General features: G+C 32.2%; 1 protein-coding gene across 2 annotated transcripts in view; it reads left to right on the forward strand.

The window, feature by feature from the left end:
• Nucleotides 1-21,406, forward strand: part of LOC119831532 — a 23,676-nt gene extending 2,270 nt beyond the window's left edge. Inside the window, exons 2-6 of one of the 2 annotated variants that reach the window (XM_038354938.1) lie at nt 9,233-9,438; nt 12,133-12,268; nt 14,419-14,552; nt 15,659-15,863; nt 19,475-21,406. In XM_038354938.1, the coding sequence (XP_038210866.1) occupies nt 9,233-9,438; nt 12,133-12,268; nt 14,419-14,552; nt 15,659-15,863; nt 19,475-19,569 (776 nt within the window). In that variant the 3' untranslated portion in view covers nt 19,570-21,406. The remainder of the gene's footprint in view (nt 1-9,232; nt 9,439-12,132; nt 12,269-14,418; nt 14,553-15,658; nt 15,864-19,474) is intronic. The other variant, XM_038354939.1, reaches the window with a different exon arrangement.
• The last annotated feature ends 1,925 nt before the right edge of the window (nt 21,407-23,331 follow it).

The raw sequence follows: 23,331 nt of genomic DNA on the forward strand, positions 1-23,331 counted from the left end.
AACGAATTGTGGAGAAGTGCCTTCTTCTAAATAGCAGTATATTTATATTACGTCCACGTACTATATATCTTATGAATACGACTTATGCCTTTTTATTATATTAATTCTAATTTACAACAAACTTGATTGTATCACTCCAACTACAAGGGACTAAATAACAACAATTCCCAATGAAACGATAGAAGAATCATACAATCGATTTAAAATAAACGAAGTTGTCATATGTCACAGGATAACTACCTTTATAAGAACACTAGCTTTTTGCCCGTGGCTTCGCCCGCATAGAATTCGCTTATATCGCGCGACATGGTAAGGAGTAATTTTTTCGCATTAAAAAGTATGGTTTGTCCTTTCCCAAGTTCAGTTCTATCTTCATACCAAATTTTATCAAAATCGGTTCAGTGGTTTAGATGTGAAAGCGTAACAGACAGACAGACAGAGTTACTTACGCATTTATAATATTAGTAGGGATTACTATAACTTTACTATTACGGTACTAGTTTAAGCGTAACAAAGTGTCGATAAATATAAATGAAACAAATATATTGTCAATAGTTAGGTTCATTACAAACTACCTACGTAGTAATAATACGTGTGCTTTGTTAATGCGTAAATAAATAGAGGGTTGTGTGCCGCTATCGTTTTTGTCATCGCCCGTCAATCAAGTATGTTTTTTAATTTGTTTTTTGGATAACGTATGCACTGTCATTGATGAATGCGATATTTTGCTTAAGCTACAGAATATTGTGATGATTAATGTGAATATTGTACATATATAAGTGCATATCGAAATTAAAGTTTATGAATGACTAGTTGCGCCCCGCGGTTTCACCCGCGTAAGTCCGTATCCCGTAGGAATATCGGGATAAAAAGTAGCCTATATGTTATTCCAGTTGTCCAGCTATCTACGTACCAAATTTTTTTGCAACCGGTTCAGTAGTTTTTGCGAGAAAGAGCAACAAACACACACACATCCTTACTAATTTTCGCATTTATAATATTAGTAGGATAGTAGGATAGGATTAGCAAGAAGTAGGATGATGAGAGTTTAAATTGTTTCCTAATTAGAATCGATCCACCCCGACTTCGCCCGTGGTATATAATATAGCCTATGTCACTCAATGAAGATACATCTTTCTAATGGTGAAAGAACTTTTTAAATCAGTCCAGTATTTTTTGTGCACGAACATATAAAAACAAACATTTCCTCCTTGTAGCCAATTATTTTTCAATATTTCATTTGTCATATTTAAATTGTAATTGACACGAATTCCCTGCTATTGTAATAACTTAATTTATATTTGCAATTAGCGATGTGGGTTAGTTCAGAATCCTACTCGTCGATGTCCTACTTTGTTGATAAAAAATAATTCAGTGTATTGTAAACACATGATCTTTAACCTTTTAAACCCACATCATTTCTTTCAGCATTTGTAGCTATTAATACTTATCAATAGCTGTAATTTTTAGGCATTTCATTATTTCCGCAATACCCACACACACACAGCAGTGGTGGCTCAGTGGTGAGAACCTCGGACTTCAAAATCGATAAGTCGGGGTTCCAAACCGGGCAGGAAATAAATTGATTTTTCAATTTATCTGCACATGTGAATAACATCACCACTGCTTAAAACGGTGAAGGAAAACATCCTGAGGAAACCTACATGTCCAAGAATAAAAAGTTCGACGACATGTGACATCTGCCAACCCGCACTTGGCCAGCGTGGTGGATATATGGCCTGAACCCTCATAGGAGGCCTGTGTCCCATCAGTGGGAACATGTATGGGCTGATGATGATGATGATGATGATGAATCTATACACCGTAAATTGGTTTTATCTATAACATTTGTTGCACTCTTTGTAGATATTGTTAACAATACCTGTAGACCTGTAGACATGTAGACATATAGACCTGTAGACATGTAGGGATTAAGAAAGGATTGGCGATAGGAATAAAGGAAAGGACTGGGAAGGCGAAGGAAAAGGATATGGGCTCCGGCTCCCCTACTCACCAAACGTAACACAGCAGAATGCTATTTCACGTCGGTCTTCTGCGGGGGTGTGGTACTTCCCCGGTGCGAGCTGGCCCAATTCGTGTCGAAGCGTGCTCGACTACCACATACAAAACAAACATACAAACACTACAGTTTGTTTTATTAGCTCTAACGTATTAATCTAATATATAAAATTCTCGTGTCACAGTTTTCGTTGCCATACTTCTCCGAAACCGTTTGACCGATTTTGATGAAATTTTTTGTTCTTATCCGGTATCTATGAGAATCGGCCAACATCTATTTTTCATACCCCTAAATGATAAGAATAAGGCAGAACAGCGTTTGCCGGGTGCAGCTAGTAATCATATAAAATGAAGCATAAAATCAACATCTAAAATTACATACTTAGTGTCAAACAGGATTCATAGAAAAAAGTATATAAGAATTAGGTTCTATTAATCGAAAACTAAACGAAAAGGTTCATAATAACCACTTTACCCGACCCTTTGTTTCTCTTTAGTGTTTTTCTTTGCCATTTGACACAGCGGATTTTTAGATAATATCAATTTTAAACATGGGAATAACATAAAAAGTGGGTAACTGAGAAATTTTGAAGAAAATTTGTACACAAGGCGGGATTCGAACCTGCGTCTTTTTGCCAAACCGAAGCAACGTCTGGCCTGTGTCGGCCACCCGTGATCGTAATAATTTTTTTCTATACTCTCTAAATATCTCATTTATAAAGCATTTCAATACTATAGAACTAAAAAATATAAAGAGGGTAGCTATTCTTGAATACATAAGTTTGAGAAACAACCAAAGCTATCTCTGGAGTAAAGTTGACATACATTCATAAGAAATTTATATCTTTCGCTATAATTTTGTTCAATACCATACCCGAACAAATTTTTATAAATAATATTGATTGAATCCAACCAAACGCCCAATGGGTAAGATTTCGTCTTACTTACGTCATTTATGTATAATTAAACACTCGGAAAAAGAAAATGATGAAGAAAGTTGAATCTTTTACTGAAGTTAATTTAAAATCTACTTTATTAGTCACAGGCAGGCAACATTGCCATCAATAATTCTGATTTAATTTAAAGTGAATATTTATTAAGATTCATGTGATCAAGACATGTTTTGGAAAATTTATTAACTTGTCCTTGTCAGCAATCCTATCCATCTATATCCTGTCCTACTACTGCTAATTCTTCTTCCTATCCTATCCTATCCTATCCTATCCTATCCTATCTTATCCTATCCTACTATCCTCCTACTAATATTATAAATAAATGTTTGAAGGTATCAGTGTGTGTTTGTTACTCTTTCACGCAAAAATCGGTTCAGTAACCGATTGCCATGAAATTTGGTACGTAGACAACTGGACAACTGGAATAACATAAAGGCCACTTTTTATCCCGATATTCCTACGGGATACGGTCTTACGTGGGTGAAACCACGGGGCGCAGCTAGTCCTAACTAATATTGAAAATGCGATTGTGTGTTTGTTTGTCTTTCTTTCACATCAAATCGGAGTGATTTAATGGTCTTATTTTTGATAATGACCATTAATAATTAAATGGACTAGGAAGCGAGAGGAATAGGGTGCAGGCTTGTTCTTAAAAGAATTCGCGCATGGTGAGGAGTAAGGCTTCCATATCTCGTCGCTAATGCATATAAGATTTTCCCACGGATTTATTAATACCGAATTAATACCGTCGGAGCTTTCGGTTGCGTACTAACTTGCGGCGATGGTCTCCTTTACGCTTTTAACGCCCATTGCTAATAAATTTAATATCTTAAAATGATTTCATTAAAAATTTAATGTATCTTGAAAATCACTTTGAAAGAGTTGAGAATACTTTAAGATCCTTTTCCCAACGTCCAAGCTTCCAAATACATTTACAATACCAGGTAGAATTTTTCCTAGCTATCAAACATATCATAACATAACAATTTATATATTATATGTACATTGAATTGTTCATACATATATTTAAATATGCTAATATATATAATAAAATAAATACTCGGTAGCATTTGCTTACATTCAACAAATCTGAACATAAAACCTTTACAATAAAAGTTGTTACAAATATCTAATCCTATTCCCCTTATATATTTTGTCATTTAGACCATATAAACACAATTATTTACAAAACTGTTTACATAAATATTATATGAATGTAATCCTTAGTTCAGAATAACATGTGTGTGTAAAAAATGGAAGTCATTTAGATATATTGTAAAAAGGAAATATATACTTTTTACTTCGGCTTTGCGGTTTCATTAGTTAATATTGTAATGTGAACTTTCATTCGTATAAAAATAACAGGGAAGCCTACTTTTTCACATGAAATTATGTCTATATTTCCTGCATGAATAGACAGATGTGCACTTTTATATAAATACCTACTCGTATTTCTCTTCAGTTTAAAAAATATATTCATGAAATTTTTCATTTCCTATAACGAGCTACTCGGAATATTTTATTTGTTTATTTATCTTTAGATCAGAAAGAAAAGAGCACCCACAATACTATTTAACTATTGTTTAATAATGAATGGATATTATAATAATTAACAATAGAAATTATAGATCTGAGTTAAACTTAAAGCTATAATATACTAAGCAAATGACGCCAGAGTTTAACTTTTTTATCAAATGTTACACCTTAAATGTAAGTATATTAATAATTATGTAAACAAAGCTGTTGCACAAAGGTGAGACAAATCGAAAATTAACGAACCGACATTTGTCTTATGTTTGTCTTTTAATCGTGCTTAAAATCATTTTTCGCAAAGATTGATCGCATAACAATAAATTATAGATTCTATTTATTTAAAAATAAGTTGTTTAAGCAATCATCTTTAGCATTCGCTTTTCACTTTAGTATTAAAGGAAAATGTTTGATAAAAATTTTGCTTTAAATGTTTTGCAGAAATGTAAATAATGGAAAGATATGTAACGTTATCTATTAATTATATTTTAATATTATCCACTAATTAATTTCACGTAAGTAATTGGAACTATCAACATATTTTAAATGATGATATAGAACATGAACATTACATCAAAATTTACAGCTAACCGCACATAGGTATGAGTAAAATCATTGTGTTAAAATCTCATAAAACCCTTTGTTTTATGATGGACAATTTCAGGCTGTTTACGCTTTGCAAATATGCATTGATTTTGATATGAACTTATTAGATTAATTAGGTTCGATTTTCTCTTGCAATTAAATTATTTCATATGTATGGTATTTTACTAATTACCTACGGATACCTATGGTATTGTGAATGGTTGCCTCGTGTTAATAACACTAACATTGTTAATAGATTACGCAATGTTATAATTAATTTACCTGTTTATAAGCGATTTTTTTTTTATTTACAACAATACTAAGAGTATGAAACAAACATAATTCCAGCAATCATTCATCTGATTATAAATCATTTCTTTATCCTATTTCCTTCTCCTCACCCTTCCCAGTCCATTCCTTCTTTCCAGTCACCAATCATTTCTTTATCCCTTATCCCTTAAAAGCGGGCAGCGCATTCTCAGAGGTTTGAGCCTCTGCGAATGTTCATGGGCGGTTGTGATCGTTTATCATCAGACGAACCACCAGCTCAGTTGCCCGCTATGATATTTAAAAATAATAAAATAAATAAATAGTTTTTAAAATGCAACATCTTTCCACATTATTTTGTTTCTTATCATATCCGTGTCCCACTGTGGGAACAAATATAGGTTGATTGTTGTAGTCATATTACGCATATATCAGTTAAGCAGAATCACTAGATTTCGTTCTATATTTAGTGACAACTAGAACATATTAGCAGTGGTGGCTCAGTGTTGAGAACCTCGGACTTCAAAATCGATAAGTCTGGGTTCGAGACCGGGCGAGCGTGCAGGAAATATATTGATTTTTCAGTTTATCTGCGCATGTGGATAACATCACCACTGCTTAAACGGTGAAGGAAAACATCGTGAGGAAACCGGCATGTCCAAGAATTAAGAGTTCGACGACATGTGACATCTGCCAACCCGCACTTGGCCAGCGTGGTGGATTATGGCCTGAACCCTCATAAGAGGCCTATGTCCCAACAGTGGGAACAAATCTGGGCTGATGATGATGATGATGAGAACATATTAAGACAGTGGATGTCGTTCCATAAAGTTTTAAATATTCTATGTCACAATTAAATGACATAAATGATTACATTTTATAAATATTTATGAGAAGTATCTAGAATTACATTAATTGTTTACTTTAAATTTTATTTAAGGTATTAACATTCAATTCAATATTTCAAAGCCTTTGTGTTTGCCTGTATAACTTTAGGATAAACTTAAAAATAAATGCATTAATATTTTTAAAAAATAACATATCTCTTAAGCAAAGGAAGGTACGAGTACATTTTAAATACTCCGAACTTAAATTGACACGTTAAGTGTCTTACGATGTCAACGCTACATTGCTCGCTCATGGAATATCCGAAATCAGAAGCTTCTCGACGTAAACGGTTTGAGCTCTAAAGATTAAAGCGTACAAGTTCCCTACAGACTTCAGTCTTTAGAAGTTTTCGTGCACTGTTTCGTGACGTTGATATTCATAGATAAATTTCTCGCTAGAATTTATAATCGACGCCTCGTTGCATCATGCATTTAATTGATTTCTCTTTCTCTGTATGAAACTCCGTAGTTGGTAGAAGGCGTTATTACAATATCCACTCCCGTGACTTCGAGGTGTTACTTTAGCGCTGTTAACAAGAGCTGATCTCTCCCCAGTCGTGGAATTTGTCCCATTGGACTATGAGGATAATGGAATAGAGAATATGCCTTTATTTGCACTCGTATATGCACTATGATATCTCTTTCGAAGCTACTAGCTGCGGAATGTACATGATTTTCCTTTTTGAGCTAATTCCGCGCGATTGTAAACGTACTTATATGTTTTGGGTTTTGTATACTTTAAATTGAATATGTTTATGTAGGTTGGTAAGTGGATTACCTGCCGTTCGTTGTTACATCCAGGCAGCTTACTCAACACCAGTGCGAACAATATACAGTAAAAATAATCTTCGTTTACGTACCATTAATAGGCTTTAAAAACCTACGTGAATCTCTCGAACTCGACAATTCTACTTATGCAGTAGAAATAAAAGTTAAAATTTAAATTAATATTTTAATGAAAGATACCTTACGTCAAAGACACTTCTATATTTTAATTCTATACTGGGTGTGTTCATAGTTTTATTTGATAGCTGTCCAATTTCATTTATCCTTTTTTATCAAATAATTTAATTTCAAAGATTTCGAATGAATTAATTTGCATTTCAAGTGCATTAATTCAAGCCTTTTTTTTTAACGTGAGTAAAACCTTCATGGATACCTTGCTACTTCGAGGGTAGTAGCAAAGGTTATGCCAGACTCTTACTGGCTAAAACCTCACGGTGGCCTACTTCGGCGCAGGTAATGAGGGGTTCCCGGGATCTCCCTTAGGAACGCATACGGTACCCCTCGCGCGTTTGCTGTCCGCAGCTCCACATATATCAACGATTCATTCAAGCCTGTATTAAATTACTCCGAATCTAACGAATGCGAAGCCGCGGGCAAGAGTTAGTAAATCAATAAGAGTTATAACGTAATATTATAATACTAAAATTAAATGTACATGACTGTTTTCACCAGAAATTTGCTACCAAGTAGATACAATAAAGCTGAATAGTTATTTATTTCTTAGCCTCAAAAACTTCTGAATAGCCCAATCCTCGAGGAAGGCTATTTAGCATCACGCTACGACCCTTGAGGGCTGAACTAAAAATAAAACAGTCAGAAATAACGATAAATAGCGACGAAGGAGCGATTTTATACCGTGAATCGGTAGCTAAAACAACAAAGCAAAACTAGTTATACAATGTATATACTATTTAATAAAAATAAATAACGTTACAATAGCTATTAATTTTGGAGTTTATCAAGACGATGGGACTAATGAAACAAGAACTTGAATTACAGATAATAAAATAGAAATTATATTCGTGTATTTTTTCTAAAACATTTTTCTGTGAGAGCTGTTTATCTAGAATTTTTGGAAACATTTATAAAACTCTAAGAAAGATAACAATGTCGCACCGGCAAAGGTAATTATTAAAGAGTTCGCTGCCTAATTGCTGTTCCAACTATGGCTCTAACTTGCTCCAGCTTATCTCCTTTTAAGTTTTGCCTTTAATTGTTCGACAGTTTTATCTTCGTTTAATACGAACAAATTACAAATACCTTTCAAATTTGTGTTCTCGTGTAAAGTATGCGGAAAGATTCTCAAATTGGCAGTGTTCTATTTTTGGCATATGAAAAATCTAACGTTATAAATGTTTTTTTATTGTTTAGTTAATATATTTTGTAGTTTGAAATGAAATGATGGGAAATGCATTTTGTAGTACTCTTTCTGACAATTCTAACATACGAAAAAAATAATACATTTTTACTGAAGTGATGACTTTTTAAGGAATGTATACTGGTTCGTTACGTAACGCGTTACGGTAGTCTCTCTGGTCTTTTTCTCATGCCTGATTAGTTGATTTTATCGCTTCCGTCAGGCATCCCGAACCGCATGGTTTTTATGATGCAAGATGCGTCATTTTGAATTAGAAAACAAATAACTATGGATTTACAATAGAATAGATAAAATATTCATCTTCGGAAATTGGTACAAAACATGTGATGCCATTCCCGTATGTAAACTTTTATACCAAAAATATAAAGCAAAAGAGTTGCTTGTTTGAACGCGCAAATATCAGAAACTACTGACCGATTTCAAAAATATTTTCACATCTCAATATGTACGTGAACCCTGATTGCTATAGTCTATATAGCATTATACATATATTATGTACTAGGTGAAACCGAAGCGGACCACAAGTCTGGAATATTTATTATATTAAATATAATTCATGTCGAAGTAGATATATAATGTGAGTGAAGGGAATTAAACATAAAAATGTAGTTGAATCCCCTTTTTATTTGGGATTCACTATAGGAAATATTCTATAAATATAGCAAAAATGATTATATCACTGAACTCTATTCATAGCACGTCGAGGTCGCATGGCGAAACTTCTAAAAGTAAAAATAAATCTAAGACAAACCATAGACAATTGTATTATTCCGTTATAAACTTGTGTGCGAAAAAGCCGATAATAATATTGATATTAATTGTTCCAGATTCGCTACTTCTGAAAGTGGTACGGGTTACTGTCCCTTCGTATCGCGTGAGGGGCCAACAGGCTCAGCTGGAGTGTAATTTCGAGTTAGGCGAAGACAAATTGTATTCAGTCAAATGGTACAGGGACAATGAAGAGTTCTACAGGTATATGCCGAAGTTTGATCCGCCCAAACTCGCTTATAAAGTCGAGGGGATTAAGGTTGATGTGAGTATTATACGTTTGACTTATGAACTTCTATTCAACGGATTAACAATATATTACATTACTTATATGAAGTAGGATTTTGGCACTGGCTGGTTTTATCTTTTATACACACTACCTTGAGTTATTTTTGTCAAATAACTATCTAATGAAATGAGATGAATCAAAATAAATAAGTTATTTTAGGTTTAGATGATTGGTACATCTTGTAGTGTCCCAGACAAGTCTGGGTGCAATTACACTTAGTGTTAGTTATTAATAAGGAATAAACGACTTAACGATGAAACGATTTTATCGATCAAAGTTAAGAGGCTACCTTTTTAATTTGATAGCATAAGTATAATATAGTATTTTGAAGTGGTATAAAAATGCGTCACAATGGAAGTTTTAATTCTGTCTAAGAATAAGTATAAAATGCATTTATTTTATTGCATCCACACTCAATTATTACAAGTATTTTGTGATGCAGATGTTAATATGGCTTTTCTTATTCAGCGAATTTGTTATGCTTTTAATTAAACAAAGATAAATATTTTAAGAGTCAAACGTAAATTTACATCTGTTATTGTATTATAATTAAAGTTCTGTTAATATTATTCTTACTCTTGCGACAATTAGTTTAATTTACATTAACCCTTAATTGAATCATCACAAACTAATCAGTATATTACATATAGCGAAGCAAATGAAACTAACGTAACTAATATTATAAATAGAAACATTTATGATTGTATGGTTTTGAATGTATAACATTTTAAACTGTTTTCAAAAATTCGTTCAACATTAAAAAGCTGCATTTTCAATAAGTGACATAAGCTATATCATAGGCGAAGCCTGGGCGGACCGCTAGTACCTTTTGTAAATTAATGTTTCAAAATCGATGAGCGTTATTTACTTAAGTATATAATTCTTGTCACTTCTCCCATTTCCTTTCTATGATAATACCGTCTCAAAATATTGAATGATACGACAAGAATATATAATGAGTTAAATGCTTGAATATTTCGCCGATACTCGTACAAATTAAATTTATAGTGTTATATTTGAAGTTTTGTTTTGATTGAAAAATAGCGAGAGCATTTAATTAAAAACGTTAAATGTGGACTTAATTGTATGTGTCAATTAATGTTTTTGCTATCACTGAGGTGTTGGTTTTTTTATTAAATTCTAACTTACGTAGTCAAGTATCATATAATATTTAACCTTTTTTTATATTTTTGTACCTAATACGGTATTGTTTTAGTAATCCATATTAATTTAATAGAAACGAAAGTAAAGTCTCTCTCTTCTTGATGCCTGGATTACTGAAAAGATTTGGATGGAGTTTGCCACAAAGATAGTTTGTGATCCGAGAAAAAGCAGACTAACTGGAGCTTTGCAGGGGAATAACCGGTGTCACCTATCTATTCCTTTACTATGCAGGCGATGTCGGGAGCGGAAGGCTAGTTTTAGATAAAAAGCAATTGTTATTATGTGTTGGCATGTTTATATAAATTTAATTGATGGTATAGGCTTATGCCTAATTGACCAATTTTAACTCGTATCAGACTGATATAATTAATCTAATTGGCAATATTCATTTTAAAAATCTATTTATTATTTTATTGTACTTTTTAACCGATGTCTCAAAAGCGACGTATGTTCTCAATTTTACTGATTTTTAATAGCGGTCAACTGACCTGGTGGTTCGTCTGATGGTAAGCGATCAACACCGCTCATAAATACTTGCAGAAGTAGGGTTGCTGCAAATGCGTTGCCTACTTTTGGGGTAAATAATAAGGAAAAGATTGGTGACAGGAATAAAGAAACGGACTGTAAAGGATGAGGAATGGTTACGGGCCTCCTGTTCCCCCACTCACCGAACGAAACCCAGTAGCATGCGCCGATCTTCTGTGGGAGGGAGATACCTCTCCGGTGCGAGTTGTACCAATTCGTGCCGAAGCGTTGTCGACTCCAATATGAAAATTAATTTTTGGGTTTGTGACTTGTTGTCATTGAGGACATTTTGACGTTTCGAGTGGTACTTCTCTCCCAAGGGCGTCGGCGATTTTATATATTAATAAGAAAGCACGACGATAATTAAGACTGCACAATCGTTGCTATAGATACACATGTTATAAGTCCGCCTAATTAACTATACCGTATTTTGCAACTATTATTAAAATATTGCATATAATTCGACGCTTAAATACTATCTAATCCAAAGATACTGAATATTTTTGTCTAACAGATACAACTTTTGTCAATTTTGTGTAGTCAGTTCATAACAAATTAGAGCCTCAATTTGACATTCGACATAACATTTCGTCAAAAAATCGTTTTGTTGGACATATACACGACTCTCTAATTACAAATATTATGTAGGTACATAAAATCGTAAAAACTATGTTATTAACACCCAGCCTGAATAAAATATAAAGGTAGTTCAAATTCCATTACGGAAATAAAAATACCCATAAAAACGAAACAAAGTGACTTATCACAATTTGCTTTTATAAAATGACAATCCTCGAGCTTGAAGATTAAAAAAAAAAACTAATCACAAATTAATTCAATTTGTATTAATTGTAATTGGCGAGTAGTCCAATTTGTGGGAAATGTATGTACTTACATTGGTCTCAACCACCAGAATCGTAGTGACCGTTTGGGCGTATCCTGGAAGCTTGACTGTAGAAATAACGCTTACAAATTTTTCAGCTATCAAAATCAGACATGAAAAAGGTGTTGCTCCACCAAGTGACGCTCAAAACATCAGGCATCTACAGATGTGAAGTCTCAGCGGAAGCGCCTAGTTTCGCGTCTGCGGCCGACGAGGGCAGAATGGAAGTTATTTGTAAGTCCTCACAATTCTTATATAAGTTTTGAATTTCATTTAAACTACATCGGCCGGCCAGATTAAAATACCAGGATGTCAGTTCCTTGGCTTATATGAAATTTGTTGATGTGTTTTGTTGCTTTGGCAATAAGAAAGCGTGTTGTTTTTATGTATTTTTCATTCATTTTGCACGGATTGCTTTTTGACCTTGATGTTAGATTTTAATACTCATTTTTTTGGCAAAAGAAATCCCCTTTATATTAATCACTATATAGTATAAAACAAAGTTGCTTTCCGTCGTCTGTCTATCTATATGCTTGGATCTTTAAAATTACGCATCAAATTATGGTGGTTTCTGTTATTTTCATAGAGTGATTGAAGGTTTATTTGTTAATAACAGTGAAAAAAGGCAAGGAAAGGATTTTAATAGAAATTAAATGCGTGCGAAACCGCGAACAAAAGTTTGTGTTGTAAAAATCAATAAAATGCAAACCTCTCTGAAGACTTTGTTTCATAATAATCTTCTTTATTAGCTTCACTTTTATCATAATTGTAATCAGCGGCATTACAAAAAAATCCCAGTTACGAAATCTTATAAAGGTCCCGTCGAATAGACGTGACAACGTACTCATCAATATAATTTACTAGCTGCGTCCCGCGGTTTCACCCGCGTAAATCCGTATCCCGTAAGAATATCGGGATTAAAAGTTGCCTATATGTTATTCCAATTGTCCAGTTGTCTACGTACCAAATTTCATTGCAATCGGTTCAGTAGTTTTGCGTGAAAGAGTAACAAGCACACACACATCCTTACAAGCTTTCGCGTTTATAATATTAGTACGACTAGTTGCGCCCCGCGGTTTCACCCGCGTAAGTCCGTATCCCGTAAGAATATCGGGATAAGAAGTTGATTATATGTTATTCCAGTTGTCCAGCTGTCTACGTACCAAATTCCATTACTATCGGTTCAGTAGTTTTTGCGTGAAAGAGCAACAAACACACACATCCTTACAAACTTTCGCATTTATAATATTAGTAGGATTCATCGTACTTAATAAAAACGAATTTGTCTAAAGTACATCAATCGGTTTTATTGCCCAATAGCCCACACAATAGGCTTTACCAGAACACTCAAAACCAATTATTTTAGTTGAACACACATATAATGTAATGATGTATATCATTGTGGCATATTAATGGATGCGCGATGTGTTATTTTGACAATGATTTCGTTGCTGGTAACTCATTTATCAGTTCAATCCGATAAAATTATGTATTACAGGCATTGCTGTATTCGTATTGAATTATAAATTTAATTGTTTCGCACAAGATTACAAAATCTAAATATGTGTTTGTATGTGCTTGGTCTGATGACTTTGAAACAACACTATTTAGTAAATTAATTAGATTAAGAATATAAAAATCATATGGTATACCAGACTAATCTGGGTAACTCTGGAATACGGGTAGATACCCATTAGAAGGCGTAAAATGTAAACAGTAATTACACAACCGAATTACCCCATGTATATTATGTTCGTGTATAAATAATTCTGGTTTAACATGAAAAAAATCATAGTGAGGGTGATTTAAAAAAAATCTAGTAAAAATAAAGTAATCAATCATAGCTTTTAACTGAAAATGTGTGTAACCATTGAACAAGAAAAAAATTACTTTGTACGTCTGCAGAAAAATGTTGTATTTCATAAGTAAAACTTCTAGAGACTAAAGAGCTTTGCTCGTCGGAAATCAATGACCTAAACACAATCATGAAATGAAACGAATAAATATTGTCAAACTAGACGCTCGTCACGGCTCCTCCCGAAATGACCCGGGATAACATATTAAAATATTGCCTATGATAATCACATAGAACTTGGCTTTTTATTCGTATAAACCTTTTTATAATCGGTTCAGTAGATACCGAGATTACCCCGCCACTAACTCACAAATTTACCAACTTTGCCTCTTTATAGTATTAGAACCGATAAACATAATATCATTTATTTATTTATAAACAGTTACATCAACCGATCGGACATGTGACATTGGTAAAATAATAATTACAAATGACAATATTCTTACGCTTGACCCTATTACAGATGTACACAACATTGCAAGAAGAAAAAAAGTAAGATAACTATAATATCATGATTGTTTTGTTACAGATCTACCACGAGAGGGTCCAAGAATAACTGGCAATGAATTAGAAAATAGAAGAGGCGACTCATTATTTCTAAACTGCACCTCGGGACGATCGTACCCCGCAGCGGTATTGAGCTGGGACATAGATGGTGAGAAGGTAATAGAGTTATTTGAAACATACACTAGAATACATCTTGTTTAAAATAATAAGTGTAATTTTAAATTCCCGCGAAAAGAAGTTACTTTTTTTATTTAAGAACAGTTTTTTTCTTCGTTCTTTATTATTATTAATGTCACTGTATACCTTTTTAACAATGCTATGTGATTTGATGACTTATCTCTATATCTTTTTTAAATATATTGTTATGATAATTCGTAACATACCATAAATAATATTTATACTTTTGACCCTTAATGGAGGAATTACAAAACGAAATATTGTTAATTATAACAATTTTTTCGATTAATAATGGTGATGTGAATAATTAATCGACTTGTTCAAAGTTTTATCAATAAATTTCATTGCAAGAATATCTACCTAATACATCAAGTTTGAAACCTGATAAATAAAACAATGAGGTTGGTGAGAAATACAATACTTTGCAACAAAGTATCGTAAACGAGCGATGTTTAAAATGGAATACAAAATGTTTGATACAACGGTATATTATTATTCTCTTATATTCTCAGAAACATGCTGTTGATACTATTCTATATTGAATGTAGGTTTAGAACTTCAAATAATTTGAAATTCAAGAAGCGTTTCATAGTACTGCTATTTTTAGTATTATTATAGAATTCATTTAAGCTGTTTATAAAAGATTTATCTGTTCGCACAAAGTCTTATAATGTGAAAATCTAGTCTGTGATTGAAAAAAGAAAATGTATATCGTTGTAGTTTTATGACGTATTTGCTTTAATTGTAATACAATTGAAATGATGTTATAACCTTATTTAAAGTCAGTTAAAAATATGGTAAAATTGATTAGAAAAGTTTAAATTCATTGTCTATTCAAACGAAATATTCTATAACAATTTTAGGCACTAAAGCATATTTAAGTTTCAACAATATTATTCACTAATAATTATATAATATAAAGCGTGTAATTTTCTTTAATTTTTTGTCAATCAACACGCTTAACGACTGAATGGATTTTAATTAAAATATTTACCCACAACACGAGTAGTTTATTTCTTGATTTGATATATAACTGTTATTTTTTTATTCATGATGTATGACTTAAGATTATATTTTTTATTCAGGTAACAGACCCAGAGTTACTAGTTCACTACCCCCCAATACAACACGCCCACGGGCTGTTGTCAACGGCGCTGGGTCTGCGCGTGCCAACCGGGAGGACCATGCAAGTGCGGTGCTTAGCCCGCGTCGCGCCCGGCTGGAGGGAGGGCAGCGAGGCCGTGATCGGCAATAGCCAGCTCGCTGATAGTAAAGAAGCAATGTTATTAGGTAAGCAAAATTGAATCATGCATCTAATAGAATAAAGTTGCAATTGCGCTACATAGTCCGCATCTCGCACTGCTGCAGCGCAAAAAGTCACAAAATATCACCAAATGTAGTGGATGGGTACCTACAATCTCATTTCTATTATCCAGTTGTCACACAACAGTTTTTTTTAAGATTAATGTCTTTATAATTTACGTGGTTGGGCGTACGCAAAGTGAATCTCTCAAAACCCAATACGAATTATCTCATTCCTTCCTTTGATACAAATTAAACATAAAACATATACTGAGGATTTTCATAAAGCTCAGTGTGACTCGTGGTATATATCAAGTTAGAAATATCTCTGTTATATGTTTTATACGAAAATGGAAATGCTACTGGAATATTGTATAATATAAATATACCAGAATACATGAAAATACAATATACCAAATATATTTTTCCTCGTGAACCTTTACATTATAGTCAAATTTCCACAAACGAAGTTGCTGTGGCAACAACAATCAATATTTGAACAACATTTTGTCACTTTCTATCATCGATTTCTGTGACTATTATGAGAAAATAGTTTCTTAATAATAGTGGTCAAGGTTAAACACAGGTTCAAGCAAATCTGTTATTATAATTAAGTACTGTGTAAAACTTAGAAACTGTTCATAGTTAATTTGTAAGCAAAAACGTTAATCTATTATTGTATTAGTAAGGTTGGATGTCTGTCTCTTTACGCCTAAACTGAACAGATTTCAATGAAATTTGCTACAAAGATAGTTTGTGACCCGAGGAAGGACATAAGATAGTTTTTATCCCGGTAATCCAACGGAAACGGAAACTATGTGTGGGAAAGACCAAGACAGTCAATGTGGTGCGACTATGCAAGCGAAGCCGCGGGTTAAGAGCTAGTGATTTACAATCTATTCATTGTGAACTTGACCGGTCCTTGGCAATTCTGATATCAATAAAGACGACATAACATCACGTTTTGTTGAGACGTGCATAAGAATATTTTGCGCGTAGTATGTCGCGTTTATTAATTAATTATACACATAATTGGACTTGGTTATCAGTTGTCGGGTGTTTTAAGTGCCCCTTTGATTACGATTACACATTACCAATATTAACCAATGTGATGATTATCCTGTACTGGGTGAATGGCGTTTATTTAGATGAACACAATATTTATTTTGAACGTTCGTGCGAGATAAATTTTATCCATTTGAAAGCAAGCGGAAATATTCAAACTAATTTATTTCCAGGTAGTTACATCCATTCATTAACAAAAACACATATAACGTTCGATGTAGTTTCATTTTGTTTATTAAAATATCGTTTTGAATGAAATGAAAGAATTTTTTTTAAATGTTGATATAAGAGCGTTGATATCGAGTTATAGGTAATAAATGCAAAAGTGTGTTCGTTTGTCTGTGTTCCTTTTACGTCACAACTTATTTTCAAAAGTTAAGTTTTTATTTGAGGTATTAAGACAGCGAGAGAATAATATTAGTTTTAACGCGATGAAGATGTTTCACCGAAGGAGATGCGTTATAGGAATTAGGCACGTTGGGTAGCAGTAGTCCGCCCAGAACTTTCTTAAGCATTAGAGAGTGACTGGTTAAAAGTATTATTAGTTTTTCTTGTATTAAATAAAAGAATACATTGTATTAGAGATATTTATCATGTTTAGTTTCTGTAGCAAAGTACGCATAGTAGCGTGCGTTACTTCTAAAATGTATCTACTCGTAGATTGTAGGTACAAGTTTTGACATTATTCTATTTTCTGCTTTCTTTCCTCTAATATCGTAGTTATATTTTCTATAAAACCCACATCATCACCATCAACATTAAAAAAGAAATCGAGGTATTCATTTATTCAGTTAATTCATCAGATTAAGTCGGCCAACACCGAATATATTTCATAGATCTCTATAATTTGAAGCTGCAATATTTTCAATTGTGAAACGGCCATGATATTACATTTAATCAACGCTAATAATTCTCTTTGCTATTTCTGCGGAATGAATTCCTAAATTGACTGTATAATTTATATTCCTTCGCCGTGGGAGATTATACATTCAAGCCACTGCATTCAATTTCATATTAAACGTTGAAAAGAAAAATTAAAAGCGTAGATCTATTATATTGATGGTTAACTTATACTTTTATATGGGAATTAATATCAAATACTTATTGAATAATATCTGATAAACGTTTTCTTGATTATTTAAAACAATTGTAGCATTAGTTATTCGTCTATTCAAAAATAATGTAATGATGCATTTATAATTTAAATGCATTAGCATTATTGGATATTACATTTTACTTTATACACAAATATACAAATAATTGTCACTCTAAATTCAGTTGAAATTTAATATATACTTGCAATAAATATCCGGAACGCATCGCATGATCGCATTCACGTTGCAAGTTAGTTCTTGTGGCTGAAATATTAATTATGTTAGACTTGTATTCGCATACGGCGCCGCTTGTGCTTTTTTATTCTGAAATCATCACATCTGCCCTCGCTGTAAAATAGAGTTGATTTTTTTAAAGCGTTAAATGTTGATAATGTTTTTGAATATACAATAATAAACAATCATGCTGCCAGCTGCTGTTAAATGCTTTGGATGAAATTTGGTCGATATATTGTTTGGAACCAAAAAATCGACATATGTGTTCCAGCAATCAAAAGGGAACAGGAACTATGTTCTTAACCCTGAGCTGTTTTTTTTACTTTTGACCTTTGACTGCGCGAAATCGTGGGCGGAAACCTATTAAAAATAAGTCGACAAAATAACATTATAACTAGAATTTAACGTAGCATTAACTATGATTGCTTACATACAATATAATTCATTAAAGATATAATGATTGGCTGCAGTTTATTAGCGCATGGATTCGATTCGTCTAGTCCAGATACATTAATTACGTAGCGAGTTTGTAACCGTATTAATAAAATGTTATCATCTCCTTCGGTAGCTAACTTTCATAATTTGTATTAACGCGATAACAACATTTTTAAGAACTTTTAGTTACATACATGTGAACGTTGATAAATAAAAAGAAAATATATTATTTCTATTGATAATTGAAGCTGAAAAGATTGTTTATTTGAACGCGCTAATCTCAGGAACTACGAGACCGATTTAAAAACCTGTTTTACCTTTGAATACGTGCTCCATAGTTCTAGTAGGCTATATAAGAATCATGGGACAAGTCGGGCCCTACAGCTAATAGTTTATAATTTCACGGTAAATAACAATTATAAATTATATTGTATTGATTGATCAAAATAAACTCTGTGAAAAACATTGAATATAATAAATATAGCATAACCTATTTTGCGACATAAACAGTAAATATCTTCAAACAACTTATTTCAACAAAACATTTCACGATTACATCTCGCATAATATACCACGCTCGTTCTAACCGAGAACAACACGCTATAAAAGAACTTTTTAATATTCATTAATTGTGTATAATTAGAGCTTGCAAGAGATGAACATAAAAACGTTCTTAAATACTTAACGCAATTCCCCCGTCTTATATTCAAAGTTATCATTACAGAAAGTCCTTACATTAACTTGAATAATAACGAGGCTTGTTTGTTTCAGTACGAAGTTCGGGCGAGGCATCCACGTTGAGTATAATGCTGTTAACACTTACCCTCCTTCCAATCCTCCGTTCCCTAATACAATCAGAGACGTGATAAATTATCACTTGTATTTATTAACCGAAAATGTGCTAAGACGCAACCATGACTCTGAATTCGTTATCAATGGGTTCTGATTAGGTGTAAGTTATTTGCGAATGGGGTACTTGCATTTGAATTTGTTTCAATTAAAAGTTACTTTGGTGTTTTATTGTAATATAGATATACTTATATGTTTTATTTGTTTACGTTTAATTGCTCTTCGTGTACCTTATTTGCTTTGATTTAATTTATTTGGGATCTTTTCAAGGTTTATAGTATTTAAAAACTTTGAAACTGCGTAGTAGACAACAAACTGCGTAGTAAACACGAAACACGTTCTATGTGTTTATTGTAATAGATTTTGTAATTGGTGATAGATATTTTTAGCGTTTATATGATAATATTTTAATGGAAATTGTTAAATCTTATTTTATATTATGTATACGTATTATTTATGTCAAAAGTGAAATCTCAAAGCTATCATTGTGATAAATACGTGTAGTTATGAAAATTTTGCACTATAAATAGTTATACTTTAGCCATGCAAGTATCCCATACATTTTATAGATAGATATTTTGGAAATTAGTTAATCATAAGCATCAAATACATATCTGTAATTAAGCCACTTATTGTTTCGTTTACATGCTTCAATTTTGTTATATTCTCATTGTGATGTATTTGTTTGTAAACATCAATTGGATATAAATAAAAACTTAGTAACGCCTTCCTAGTAAATAAATTTGTAAATATTGCATAGGTGAAGTTCTTTTGTAATATGATTAGACAATCTTTCTAGGGATAAATCTAAAACGTGTACTATGTAAATGTTATCTATTTTTAAATGAAATATTATTTTTCAATTCTGGCTGTTTTCATTAGGCGAATCTTCACAAATTATTTTAGTACTCAAGGCTACGTATGGGTAAAGTTGAAAATTGTAAATATGATCGAGTATTTTGTAAGTGTAATGAAGTAATAAGTTTGAATACAAAAATATATTGCGTTCTATTTAATTTCGGGAAGGAGATGTATATGTAGTTCTTGTAATTTATGGGGCCTTCGTGAATTTGAACTGATAGTACTTATGAAACTCAATAATTTCAAATAATTCATTATTAATTTTAAAATATCGTCTTCTATTATTAGTTCATGTATAATAAGAGCTTGACTATATTGCGTTTGGAATTTCATATTATAAATATACCTAATATGTGTAATGATAATATTTACATAATATTTTGAATATATGTATAAAGTTATGAACTAACACACTGATCTCATAAATTACATGAACATGATATAAAACTGAAAGCTCCTAATTAAAGGTCTACCTTGTTTTAACGGATTCTCAATACTCAACGGCCGTAGTCCGATGTCGGGTTGCTTCTTTGTTCCGTGGATTTCTCTCGAGAGAAACCTACGATAAGAACTTGATTACCTTACCTGTAAGAAAAAACAGACTCATTTATAGTGATTGACATTATTTGTAAATGTATCTCCGTAAAAAAATTTTTGATTTATAATAATCAAGCGATGGGTTCTGTTATTCAGTATGAAAGTTATAACTTATGGAATAGTTAAACACTCTCTAATCAATGCACGGTTACATCTTCGGCCGTAAATTGTAAGTTTTACATCTCAAAGAAACAAACCGAACATATAGTTAAACGTCGAAACCCAGACACGGCTCAGACTATCCAATATAGACCCTTATAGAAATGAATTGAAATTGACGTTTTTTGATAACTGATAAGCTAATGTGAATAGATTCTAAGAAACGAATGCTTTTGTTGTTCAGTTGTTCTGTACCTAGTATACAAGATTATGATTTTATTGAAATAAAATAAACTATTAATATAACAAACTGTTTTTATTGTTTTTCATTCGAAATCCTACAAATTATATAGTAGACTGAGTATTACGTACACTAATAATGAGTAGCCTCGTGTCCTGAATCTCACATAGGCGTGAATGATTTATGTCTGTACTATATATATAGGAGCTGAAAAACTGTGGAGCACTTCTTATGTTAGTACACATCGCTTACGCTTCGATACATTATTGCGTAGATTGTACGGTATTATGGGACTTGTAGCGTTCCAACAGTCTATTCAAAATAATCACAAAACATTACTTGGTAATTTACAAGCTGCTGGTAAATAATTTACGATCGCTAGTTTCACACACAATTATATTATATATTTAGTCTTGATTTCATACCTATATTAGCTACTTATTTACATTTGGGGTATTCATCCGTAAAGCCTTTGTTTCTAAAGTCGCTAGTGTCCATGAAAGGCCATGACCACCAATGAACTACCTTCTAGATATCTAGGTTGTCAGAATTATCTTACAACATTCTTAATATATCGGATGTAATAACATAGCTTTTATATTTAAAAGCTTTCTGAGAATGTTGGATATGTAAATGATTCCAAAATGTTAATATATTAAGTGCCACGTGCGAAACCGAGGCGGATCGCTAGTGTAGCATATTCAGAGTAGTTACTTGATTTAAGTTCTACTGAAAAAAATAAGTATTTTAAATAAATCTAATATGAATATACTTTAAATATATACTTAGAATTTTTTTTATTAATCACTGTTAGCTAAAATAAAGATACAAGTGTTTACCCTGAAATGAACGACGTCAATGTAACCTAACAACGTAACAAAGGCACGATAAAGTTGGAAAGTAAATAAAAAACTCGCACAAATATTTACAAAAGAAAAACAACAGTCATAAATTAAGAACTCTTCGATAACGTATCGCTTGGCAAAATACGTTGAGCAACAAGTCTCACATGAACTAATATTGACTGTTATGTAGGGGCTGTAGTTCTTTGACAATGCTAACACAATACGGAATAATTTTACTCGTATTTCTAAGCAAAGAACTTTTTTGATGTCTCTAAAACTATTACTGTATATTTAGTAATACTTTTTTAATCATTTCAAGGAAAATTTAAATGAAAATGTGATTTGGTAGGTATCTTCTCCGTTTATCAATCGAATATTGCAAATATCCTTTCGTTTTAATTTGTATTAAATGTACTTATAATGTAAATGTCACTATATTTAATATATCATCGAAAATTGATTGATTTGTTATTGTTGTAAGTATGGTTGTAATATCATATATCAATTTAAAATAATATATTTAGTTGTTTCTTATACAATAAATTAGCAAAATTTATGAACATGTAACAATAATATCTACATAATAATATGATACCGGTATTTATAAATCTATCAACAGATTCACTAAAGTGCTCAAACTGATTTCCCTAATAGCTCTTTGAAAATACATAAAGATGAAAATTGCATTTCTTCGAAGCCACTCAGAACGTGACCGCAGAACACTGGATCAATATCCGTATACCCTTAAGAATGTTACCCTTTTTGCGAGCCAAATAATATCAACCCGTGTTCATATAAAGATTATGAGGACGGACATAAATGCCACCATTTTTCATTCACAACGAAAACTGTGCTATAAAACAGCCGAGTATCGTTTATGTTAATTTCGTTCGGCAACTATACTGTTATCAGTTAACATATTTTTCTTTACGAACACTTCTTTTACCAGTTTTTTCATTGCTATTCATTATAATTTTAAATGCATTTGAATTGAATATACGATAGATTCTGTATGTACCTATTATACTCCTATATAAACGTATAGCATTAATTATTAGTTAATAAATAAGTATATCTAAACATTATATGTATTACAATACTTGATTTGAAAATATGTTTCTTCATTTTTGGTGACA

This window comes from Zerene cesonia, chromosome 13 (genome assembly GCF_012273895.1).
Source record: "Zerene cesonia ecotype Mississippi chromosome 13, Zerene_cesonia_1.1, whole genome shotgun sequence".
In the NCBI taxonomy this organism is placed as follows: Eukaryota; Metazoa; Arthropoda; class Insecta; order Lepidoptera; family Pieridae; genus Zerene; species Zerene cesonia.